General features: G+C 44.9%; 1 protein-coding gene across 1 annotated transcript in view; it reads right to left on the reverse strand.

Annotated features, from left to right (window-relative positions):
* Nucleotides 1-1891, reverse strand: part of ADGRA3 (adhesion G protein-coupled receptor A3) — a 128925-nt gene extending 127034 nt beyond the window's left edge. Inside the window, exon 1 of the mRNA XM_032273441.1 lies at nt 1362-1891. Coding sequence (XP_032129332.1) covers nt 1362-1612 — 251 coding nt within the window. The 5' untranslated portion in view covers nt 1613-1891. The remainder of the gene's footprint in view (nt 1-1361) is intronic.
* Nucleotides 1892-12114: the final 10223 nt, after the last annotated feature.

Genomic DNA, 12114 nt, shown 5'->3' on the forward strand with positions numbered 1-12114 from the left:
TTTTTGCAGAGTAACAAAGAAAATCTCCTCCAACATTGGGATTTTCTCCACACAGAGTGTAATTAAAGTCCTATACCCAAAATTTCCACTTCAAAGAATCTGGCTAAGAGATAAATAAATATAACTGCTGCCACCACCAAATGGTAACGGGTTAGTAAAAGAGGCAAACAAAACAAAAACCCTTTCACCCATCTTCATGCCTCCATTAACAGACACGTAGACAGAGTTTTCATGGTTAAATGTTTCCTAATTCAAAAAATGGAAATGACGGGTAAACAAAGGTGTTAGTAATGGAACGTATGCCTGGCCTACCTGTATACACTCCAGCTGAATTTGAGTTACATTTAAAATCATACTTCAAGTGTTTTCATAGATCATGCTGCGGCCCTTGCATTCCTGTTTGTATAGTGGCCGCTTTCTTTTTTTAGGAAACCAACCAAAACAACACAGAGGAACGCGGAGCCCAGGGACTCACATTTCAGTTGAACAAAATATCCATGAGAAACACTGAGACTCAAAACTTTCCAAACCAATTCATCCTTTTGAAAACAAACTCGACAGTCACTGGGCCAACTGTTCAGCTAGAATTGGCAGAACGACGTTTGCAAAACCAAACCGTGAATCCCAGCACAAGTGAGTTACCAAAATTTTTCCTTCCAGGTGGAAACTCAATCCGAAAACCAAAAGTCCCTCGAGTTGGAAGGCTCAACAAACCCCCCGTTTTCCGTTCCAAAGTTCCTGGCTTTTAAATATGAGGCCTCACAGACACGAAAACGGGAATGCAAGGTACATGCACAGACTGATCTGAAATGTTTCCAGCCCTCAATAATAACTGTATCTTTAAAGGTGCTCTTTAGCTGTAATAAAACTAAGATAGCAAAAGGCAAAGGAAACGTCTTGGGGTTTGGGATCGCACACAGACCTTCTGTTTTGCAAACTCTACCGCCTAAGTGTTATTTAATTTGCAAAGAAGCACAAGGACTGGCGCTTGTAATCGAGCATTGTGTTTTCTGGAAACCCCAGCCCAGGATGAATGAGGTTTAACTCTGCCAACAGCATGTTTACTTGCATCCTCACGTGGCACAGCGCGGCAGCAGCGCTGCGCTCGGGACAGCGCGGGGCGCGCCTGAGAACCCGAAAACTTTACTTTGCGAACTAGCGGAGCTGGGAAGCAGCTCGGACGCAGATTGGTTTGCCCTTCCCTGAACTGCACCCATGCCAAGCACACGAGCTCTTTCCTAGCACCACCCCCTGCCTATAGCTCCACACAAAGGCGCGTGGGTGCCGGCAGGACCCCTCTCCAAAGTTAAGCGGAGACAAGAGCCGAGCGGGAGAGGACCGGGCGCCCGGGCGATACTCACAGGGTGACCGTGCGGTTGGGCAGAGTGTCTGGGGGCAGGACCTGCGCGAGCTCCAGGCTGCTGCACACCACCTTGCCCTCGGCGGCGCCCGCCGCCCTGCCAGCCCCTCGGGGCCGTCCATCGTGCTTGCAGCCGGCGGGCAGCGCCGCGGCGCCGCCACCGCCTCCCAGCAGGGCGAGCAGCGCTAACAGCGCGAGCGGAGGCAGCAGCGGCGGCTGCGCGCGGCCCCTCAGGCGTCCGGGCGGCTCCATGCTGCGGGCCGGGGCCTGCGGGACGAGCGGCGGCGCACTGGCCTAGCGGGCCGCCCCGGACCCGGGGCGGGCTGGAGAGCGGCGCGGGCCCAGCGGCGCCCGGAGCCTCATGGCGGCCGGAGGACGGGCCCTCCCAGGCGCCGACATGCTCCTTTGTCCGCTGCGGCTGCGCTGGGCCTCCAGGGAGCCGGGGGTCACGGCCACACGGGTCCCAGCGCTTCTCTACCGCCCGGCGCCAGCACCGCCTCCACCTCCTCCGCCGCCGCCGCCTCCTCCCCTGGCCAGGACCCGCGGCGGCTCCTCCCCGCCTGCCCCCGCCCCCGCCCCTTCCCCCCCTCCTCCGCGGCTCTCCGGCTCTCCCGGCGTCTGCCGCTGCCCGGGGCTCCCGAGAGGAGGCGCGCGCTCCCGGGACCTGCAGAGTCCGACTGCGCGTCCTGGCCTCAGCCTCCGGGCAGGAGTTGTGGGGGGCCCGCGGGGAGTCAGTAACTCGTGGAGAGAACGGAGGAAAGTTCGAGTCCAAACTCCAGCAGCGGTGTCCACTCTCCTGCGCGTTTCCCTTCGCCGCCACCGCGCTCCAGACAAAGTCGTCCTGTGCGCTTCTGGAGACTGCCCATGTGGCCCAAAGAGCCTGACCCGGAGGATGGAGTAGGGAGGAGAGCAGGGAATTTCCTGGACCAACCCTACGGGGAAAGTACCCAAAACCAAGTTATCTTGGAAGGAATCGCCTTCTTTCCTCACTGTGGTAATCTCATTTGTCCCAAATGCACTGGAGCCAGGAAACAGGTACCTCTTCAATACCATGAACATTCTGAAGCTGTTTCTGGCCTTCAGCAACAACAGCGCTGGTCTCTAAAGTATGCATCCAGACCTCACTAGAAAGGCAGCCTTTTGAAAGAAATTTGACATGCTGGGCCGGGCGCGGTGACTCACACCTGTAATCCCAGCACTTTGGGAGGCCAAGGCGGGTGGATCACCAGGTCAGGAGTTCGAGACCAGCCTGGCCAAGATCGTGAAACCCCGTCTCTACTAAAAATACAAAAATTAGGTGGGCGCAGTGGCGGGCACCTGTAATCCCAGCTACTTGGGAGGCTGAGGCAGGAGAATCGCTTGAACCAGGAGGCGGAAGTGGCAGTGACCGAGATGTCATCCAGCTGATGACAGAGAGAGACTCCGTCTAAAGAAAGAGAGAGGAGGGAGGGAGAGAGAGAGAGAGAGAGAAGAAGGAGGGAGGGAGGAAAGGAGGGAGGGAGGGAAGGAAGAAATTTCACATGCAGAGATACCACAGGTGTTCACCAGTTCGAGCAATAATGTGCAAACCCTCCGAGAAACCTCAACAGAATTGATTACTCTGACTTCCAGCCTCCCCCTAACATTTGCAAGCCCAGGGCTTACCTACCCTATGTTTAAAATTTTACAAGGACTGTATCATGCTAACAAATAAAATATGTTCTGTGTTCCTGGCTTGAGAAATTACCTTTGTAACAACCTGGAAGCTTTGTAAGTAGAATTCTCAGACACCTCGGAGTTTCTCCCTGAAACATGGCAGGTAGGAGAGAGTCAGAGATCCAAATCCTTGGCCTGTACATTCTCACCGCCTTCGCTTCCTGTGCCCAGCCAGCTTCAAGGACAAGAGGGGATTTTTGTACCTGTGTGTGAATACCGCACCCCGCAAAACCAAGTTCTGTTCACACCTTCTAACAGCCACATTTTGTCCGCCGCTCAAGCCCAGGCATGCCTATAACAGTTGTTGGGTCCTTCATTGGGAGGACAGTTCTCAGAAGTGGCTAGCTCAGGGCCAAGAAGTGGCTTTGGTAATATCAGTCAGGGAATCCCCAGGTTCTGGGGCTTGGGGACTTAGTGGGTACCTAGGCTTTGGGTGCTGGCCTGGAGATTTGTCACCCCATAAGAAGAGTCAGGTTGGTGTCCTGTAAAATGGAGGGCCCAGAGCACAGTTTTTCTGGCCTGGGTCCAAGGGCACTACTGCCTTTGGTCCCTACAAAATTTATGATGGGGACCAATTTCCAGGAATCTATCTGGCTAGAGCTTTCTCAATAGGAAGCAAATAAAGGGTCTCTATTTATCATACACTGTTGTATTTAAATCTGAATAGCAGTTCATTTGACCAACCCAACCATGTCCAGGGCTGTCTAATAATACATTCTGTGATCATATAACAGAATGTGCAGAACGTGCAGGTTTGTTACATAGGTATACACGTGCCATGGTGGTTTGCTGCACCCATCAACCCATCATCTACATTAGGTATTTTTCCAAATGCTGTCCCTCCCTAAGCCCCCCACCCCCCAACAGGCCCCAGTGTGCTATGTTCCTCTCCCTGTGTCCATGTGTTCTCATTGTTCAACTCCCACTTATGAGTGAGAACATCCAACATTTGGTTTTCTGTTCTAGTTCTTTGCTGTCTAATATGTGGCCAACTGTGGCTATATAGTGTGTGGAAGGTAGATAGTGTGTAATGAGAAGTAAATTTTTCATTTCACTTTAATGAATTTACATTTCAATTTAAATGCCCAGTGGTGGCCGGGCGCGGTGGCTCAAACCTGTAATCCCAGCACTTTGGGAGGCCAAGGCGGGCAGATCACGAGGTCAAGAGATCGAGACCATCCTGGCCAACATGGTGAAACCCCATCTCTACTAAAAATACAAAATATTAGCTGGGTGTGGTGGTGCGTGCCTATAGTCCCAGCTACCTGGGAGGCTGAGGCAGGAGAATTGCTTGAACCCGGGGGCGGAGGTTGCAGTGAGCCGAGATCGCACCACTGCACTCCAGCCTGGTGCCTGGTGACAGAGTGAGACTCTGTCTCAAAAATAAATAAATAAATAAATAAAAAATAAATGCCCAGTGGCTACGCTATTGGTGTTGAACAACATTAGTCCAGACACTATGATGGACGGAAAATGTGGGAGATTATTCCCACCATTAAGAGACTTCAAATCGATAACCTTAGAAGGCAGACTGGTGCCTCTGTGTTAAGGTGGGTGAAATGGATCACATTTCTCTTGAATTTATCTGAAGAATTATTATTCCCTAACAAAATCATTATCTGTTTTTTAAATGAAGATAAAAACTTATTACAGATTGAGCATTGAACATCCCTAATCCAAAAATCCAAAACCTGAAATGTTCCCAAATTCAAAACTTTTTGAGTTCTGACAAGTAATACCTCAAGTGGAAAATTCCACACCTGATCACATGTGATAGGTCACCATTAAAATGCAGGTACACTACAGTTTACTAGCATCCCCAAGGGAAAAAAGACCCTCCCAGCCCCTTTCTGCTGCTACATATCTTTTCAGGGCATGCCCAGATTCCCCCATGCAAGCATGTCCCACAAAGGTAACAAAATGGCATGTGTGCAGGCTGGATTCGCCAAGCGCAATTTCCCCACAATGCCCAGATGGGGTCTTTATCATGCATTACTCACTGTGGGTTTGCTTTTTTTGTTGTGTTTTTGTTTTTGTTTTCTTTTTCTTTGCTCTGTGGTGTGAAGACATTGTTGGTTAAAGAAATATCAGACCAGGTGCAGTGGTTCACACCTGTAATCCCAGCACTTTGGGAGACTGAGGCAGGTGAATCACAAGGTCAGGAATTTGAGACAAGCCTGGCCAACATAGTGAAACCCCATCTCTACTAAAAATACAAAAAATTAGCTGGATGTGTTGGCCAGCACCTGTATTCCCAGCTACTTGGGAGACTGAGGCAGGAGAATCGCTTGAACCTGGGACGTGGGGGTTGCAGTGGGTTGAGATTGCACCACTGTACTCTAGCCTGGATGACAGTGCAAGACTCCATCTCCAAAAAAAAGAAATGATCAAAAAAGCCTCTGCAGTTAATCCTGTCGGTATTAGTGAAAAGAAAAAGAGGAAGCATTTAATATGTTTATGCAACAGAGTCAAGCTGTTAGGGAAACTGGACAGTGGTGTAGGTGTGAAATGTCTTACAGAAAAGTACAGTGTTAGAGTGACTGCCATGTATAATCTGAAGAAACAGAAGGATAAACTGTTGAAGATCTATGCTAAAAGCGATGAACATGGCCCGGCGTGGCGGCTCACGCCTGTAATCCCAGCACTTTGGGAGGCCAAGGCAGGCAGATCATAAGGTCAGGAATTCAAGACCAGCCTGGCCAACATAGTGAAATCCCATCTCTAATAAAAAATATCAAAAAATTAGCTGTGCATGGTGGCACATGCCTGTAGTTCTAGCTACCCGGGAGGCCGAGGCAGGAGAATTGCTTGAACACAGGAGGTAGAGGTTGCAGTGAGCCGAGATAACACCACTGCACTCCAGCTTGGTCAACAAAGTGAGACTTAGTCTCAAAAAGAAAAAAAGTGATGGACACAAGTTAATGAAAAATAGAAAAACACTGCATGATGCAAAATATGAAGATCTCAATTGTGTATTGAAAGAGTGGATCCATCAGCATCACAGTGACCACATGCCACTTAATGGTATGCTCATCATGAAACAAGCAAAGAACTATCACGATGAATTGAAAATTGAAGGGAACTGTGACTATTCGACAGGCTGATTGCAGAAATTTAAGAAAAGACATAGCGTTAAATGTTTAAGGGTTTGTGGTGATAAAGCTTCTGCTGATCAGAAAGCTGTGGGAAAAGTCCTTAACGAGTTTGCCAGGATCATCGCTGATGAAAATTGGATGCCAGAACAAGTTTATAATGCTGAGGAAACATCACTATTTTGGCATCATTGTCCCAGAAAGACAGTGACTGTGGCAGATGAGACAGCCTCTCTAGGAATTAAAAATGCCGTGGACAGAATAGCTGTGCTGGGATGTGCTAATGCTGCAGGCACGCGTCCTAAGTGTAAACTTGCTGTGATTGGCAAAAGTTTGTCCTCTCTTTTTTTCAAGGAGTGAATTTTTTACCAGTCCATTATTCTGCTCACAAAAAGCCACAGGACCCCAACGACATTTTTTCTGATTGATTTCACAAACATTTTGTACCAGAGCTTACAGTCACTGCAGAGAAGCTGAACTGGATAAGGACTACAAGATTTTTCTTTTCTTTTTTTGAGATGGAGTCTCACTCTGCCACTGGCCTGGAATGCAGTGACGCGATCTCGCTCACTGCAATCTTCACCTCCCAGGTTCAAGCAATTACCCTGCCTCAGCCTCCCAAGTAGCTGGGACTACAGGCGCGTACCACCATGTCCAGCTAATCTTTTTTTTTTTGGTATTTTAGTAGGTTTCACCGTGTTGGCCAGGATGGTCTTGATCTCCTGACATCATGATTCACCCATTGTGGCCTCCCAGCGTGCTGGGATTACAGGCGTGAACCACTGTACCTGGACAATGACTATAAGATTTTATTATTCCTTGAAAACTTTTCTGCTTATTCTCTAGCTGAAATTCTTATCAAAAATCATGTTTATGCCATATACTTTCCCCGAATGTGATTTTATTAATTCAGCTATGTGATCAGAGTATCCTTAAAGCATTGAAGGGTAAATATAAAAATACTTTCTTGAACAGCATGCAAGCAGCAATGAACAGAAGAACGGGTGTGTAGGGTTTTCAAAAAAAGTTTAGTATGAGGTGATGCCATGTATGCTGTGGCTACTGCTTGGAACATAGTGACTATAGACAGAGTTGTGCATGCCTGACGCAATCTCTGGCCTACAGCTATGTTCAGTCATGATATAAGGTAGTGACTTTGAAGGATTGCATATGTCAAGTGAGACATAAAAATGGCTGACCTACTTACACATGCAAAACGTATACCCCCAATGTCTATCTGTACGCTGGAAGAAGTGAATATTAAATAACGTTTATCATGGATAATGAGGCTCCAGGTGTTCATTCATTGACCAATGATGAAGGAAATGGTTTTGAATCAAATGATCATCAGTGACAATGAAGATGATGTTAACACTACAGAGAAAGTGCCTATAGATGACATGGTAAAAATTTCTGTTGGAGAAATAGGAACACTTTTACACTGCTGGTGGGAGTGTAAATTAGTTCAACCTAATTTGCCTTCTGAAGGTCTAGAGCAGTGTTCATTCGCAACAGAACAAAAAATCATGTCAGTTTACACAATTCAAGAGGGACTTCTAAGACAAAAATAGGTGTTAATGGGGCAGATGACTGGAGGAAACATTTTAAAAAGGCATCCAGCAGAATGCCTCAGAGGATCCACTTTATTTTTTCTTTTTTAATATATATTTTACTACATGATAGGTTCTGGGGTACATGTGCAGAGCATGCAGGATTCTTGCATAGGTACATCCATGGCAATTTGGTTTGCTGCCTCCATCCCCACTTCGCCTATATCTGTCGTTTCTCCTCATGTTATCCCTCTCCAACCTCCCTACTCCTCACTGTCCCTCCCCTATTGCCCCACAACAGACCCCAGTGTGTGATGCTTCCCTCCGTGTGTCCATGTGTTCTCATTGTTCAACATCTACCTATAAGTGAGAACACGCGGTGTTTGATTTTCTGTTCTTGTGTCAGTTTGCTGAGAATGATGGTTTCCAGTCCATGTCCCTACAAAGGACACAAACTCATCATTTTTTATGGCTGAATAGTATTCCATGGTGTATATGTGCCACATTTTCCTTGTCCAGTCTATCATCAATGGACATTTGGGTTGGTTCCGGGTCTTTACTATTGTAAACCTTGTCACAATGAACATACCTGTGCTTGTGTCTTTATAATAGATTTATAATCCTTGGGATATATACCCAGTAATGGAATTGCTGGGTCAAATGGAATTTCTATTTCTAGGTCCTTGAGGAATGGCCACACTGTCTTCCACAATGGTTGAACTAATTTACACGTCCACCAACTGTGTAAGAGTGTTCCTGTTTCTCCATATCCTCTCCAGCATCTGTCTCCTTATTTTTTAATGATTACCATTTTAACTGGCATGAGATGATATCTCAATGTGGTTTTGATTTGCATTTCTCTAATGACCAGTGATGATGAGCATTTTTTCATATGTTTGTTGGCCTCATAAATGTCTTCTTGTGAAAAGTGTCTGTTCATGTCCGTCACCCACTTTTGAATGGATTTGTTTGTTTTTACTTGTAAATCTGTTTTAGATCTTATTAGATTCTGGATATTAGCCCTTTGTCAGATGGGTAAATTGCAAAAATTTTTCCCATTCTGTTGGTTGCTGGTTCACTGTAATGATTGTTTCTTTTGCTGTACAGAAGCTCTGTAGTTTAATTATATCCCATTTGTCTGTTTTGGCTTTTGTTGCCATTGCTTTTGGTGTTTCAGTCAGGAAGTCCTTGCCTATGCCTATGAATGGTTTTGCCTAGGTTTTCTTCTAGGGTTTTTATGGTATTAGGTCTTATGTTTAAGCCTTTAATCCATCGGGAGTTAATTTTAGTGTAAGGTGTCAGGAAGAGGTCCAGTTTCTGCTTTCTGCACATGGCTAGCCAGTTTTCCCAACACCATTTATTAAACAGGGAATCCTTACTCCATCGCTTGTTTTTGTCAGATTTGTCAAAGATCAGATGGTTAGAGATGTGTGGTGCTGCCTCCGAGGAGAGGACCCACTTTCTAGTCCTTCAACTGTTTCTAAGTTTCTTCTCACCTAAAAAAAAAAAAAAATACAGTGTACGGTAACTCTATAATCAAACACAGCATCGTAGGTGGAGACTGAATGCTGCTGTTGCTTGTTGATAGTTTCACAGCTGATGTAGGTATTCCATGAATGCTACTCTGCTGCTGAGTTACCCTGAATTCTTTATTTTTTCACTGCATTAATGGTATGTCATGTTATCTACTGTCAAGTACTTACGTGTGAATAAACGTAAGAAAATGATTGTTTATCAGTAGCATATACATTCAGAGTCAGGAATGATAGTGACGCCAAATAACCACAGATTATCCACCTGGGTGGCTGAACTAAGGACATCTTTGCTCACTGATGGTTTGATAGAAAAACGTTCTTTCATGCATAAAACTATTTAAAATATTGTATAAAATTACCTTCAGGCTATGTGAATAAGGTGTATATGAAACATAAATAAATGTTGTTTTTAGACGTGGGTTCCATCCCCAGAAAATCTCATTATATGTATGTAAATATTCCAAAATCCAAAATAAAAACACTTCTGACCAGCTATGGTGGCTCACTTCTGTAATCCCAGCACTTTGAGAAGTCAAGTAGGAGGACTTCTTGAGGCCAGGAGTTCAAGGCTACAGTGAATTATGACACCACCATTGCACTGCAGTCCGGTGAAAAAGCAAGACCATCTCTCAAAAACAAAACAAAACAAAACACCACTTTTTTGGCTGGGTACAGTGGCTCGCGCCTATAATCCCAGCACTTTGGGAGCCCAATGCAGGCAGATCATGGGACCAGGAAATCAAGACTATCCTGGCCATCATGGTGAAACTTGGCCTCTACTAAAATACAAAAATTAGCTGGGTGTGGTGGCATGCACCTTTAGTCCTAGCTACTCAGGAGACTGAGACAGGAGAATCACTTGAACCCAGGAGGCAGAGGTTGCAGTGAACCAAGACTGTGCCACTGCACTCCAGCCTGGCGACAGAGCGAGACTTCATCTCAAAAAACAGCAACAACAACAAAAAAACAACCACTTTTGATCCCGAGCATTCAAGATAAGATTTGCAACTTATATAGAAATGTGGAAGTTTTTAATAACCATCAAAACCACATATATTGATGTAGCCATAAATAGTCATGTGAAGTTAAAGTATGGGAATATTTTAAGCCTATAGTTGAAATAAGTGTTTGTGTCTATTTTGAAACTTTACCACTAATACTAATATCAATTTGATATATATCCTCCTTTTATTCACTACAGTTGAAAAAGTTATAAAAAGTACAGAATTTTCAGAAAAAAGAGATATGACAAGTAGCACCATGAATCTAAGGATTAATATGGAGAAAATGTTTTTGTTATAGGGATAATTTCAGCCATGGTTGCACAGAAATCACTCATACTATCTTTGAAGAAAAAGGTCTTTATAAATCACATACACTACATATTAAAGCTAACACTGACTTTAGAAAGCATGTTTTTTCATCATTGTAGTCATTTGAATGACCAGAACTCTGAGTTATTATTATATCCCAGCATGGGTTTATGAGGACATGATAAATAATCCTTTCTACCCTTACAAAAGTCTCAGAGGATGACACTTTCTGAAACTGTCTCTTACCCCTCAGTCACACCAAAATCTAAGCTTGAAGTAAGCTACCCTAGCCCAGACGGCCTCTTGCCAGACAGGTCTATCTACTGCTGATCCTCCCTCAGGCTTCAAGAGTATCACACCATTTCCAGCTGAAGAAATTAATAGGTCCTTTGAAAGTTCTCACTGTGTTTGTGATTGTTCTACTTTAGAATGTCCTATAGAAATTGCTTGTTAAACATACTCATGCATACCTTGTCCAGTAGAACTGTATTGCATCAACTGCTGCTTTAAGGATGGTAGATGGACCACATTCCAATGTTTCTGTGTGGCGAATCCTGTCTTGCTGTGTTATGTAAGGCTCGTAGGAGACAAGAGAAATACATAAATATGCTTGGTTTTTCTTCTTTTTTTTTTTTTTTTTTTTGAGACAGAGTGTTGCTCTCTCGCCCAGGCTGGAGTGCAATGGCACGATCTCGGTTCACTGCAACCTCTGCCTCCCAGGTTCAAGTGATTCTCTTGCCTTAGCCTCCCAAGTAGCTGGGACTACAGGCACATGCCACCACTCCTTGCTAATATTTTGTATTTTTTGTAGAGACGGGGTTTCACCCTGTTAGCCAGGATGGTCTTGATTTCCTGACCTCATGATCTGCCCACCTCAGCCTCCCAAAGTGCTGGGATCACAGGCGAGAGCCACTATGCCCAGCCTGTTTTTCTTCTTAAAGAGCAACTGTATTAACTCTGTGTGTATGCATGTGTGTAAATATATATATTTATATGTGTAAACAATGAGGGTGTACATATGTAAGTATACATGTTTATATATAATATGTGTGTATCCAATTTATTAATAATTTTTTTACATGCCTGTCTTTCTTCTTTAACAGACTATGAGCTTCTGACAGCTTTTCTTTATCTGCTTCTTAAATCACTCCCTCCCACCTTCCATTATTCCCTATTACATTACTCTAGAATCTACACTTGTTATCTAGATGGAATCTAGATAATCTTCACAGCTTGTCCAAACCTGCACATAGCTTATTCTCTTATTTGTTTACATTTTTATATTGTTAGCCTTGCCCACTAATATCAGCTCTATGATGCTCTTCTTAATTACTTTTTATTACACGCACTGTTGGTTGCTGCCAAAGTACCATTCTCCAACTTTTTCTCCCTTAAAGCTAGGTAATCCCTTTCCCAGCCTCTATTAGTGGTCACATGGTCCAGTCCTAGCCAAGAAGAATTAAAGGCTACGCTGTTCAGCATGGTAGCTGTGAACCCCGAATATCTGAGGCAGGTCTCAGTCAATTTAGAAAGTTTATTTTTCCAAGGTTGAGGATGTGGGCCTGGGAC

This window comes from Sapajus apella, unplaced genomic scaffold (genome assembly GCF_009761245.1).
Source record: "Sapajus apella isolate SASKATOON/1434 unplaced genomic scaffold, GSC_monkey_1.0 scaffold5, whole genome shotgun sequence".
In the NCBI taxonomy this organism is placed as follows: domain Eukaryota; kingdom Metazoa; phylum Chordata; class Mammalia; order Primates; family Cebidae; genus Sapajus; species Sapajus apella.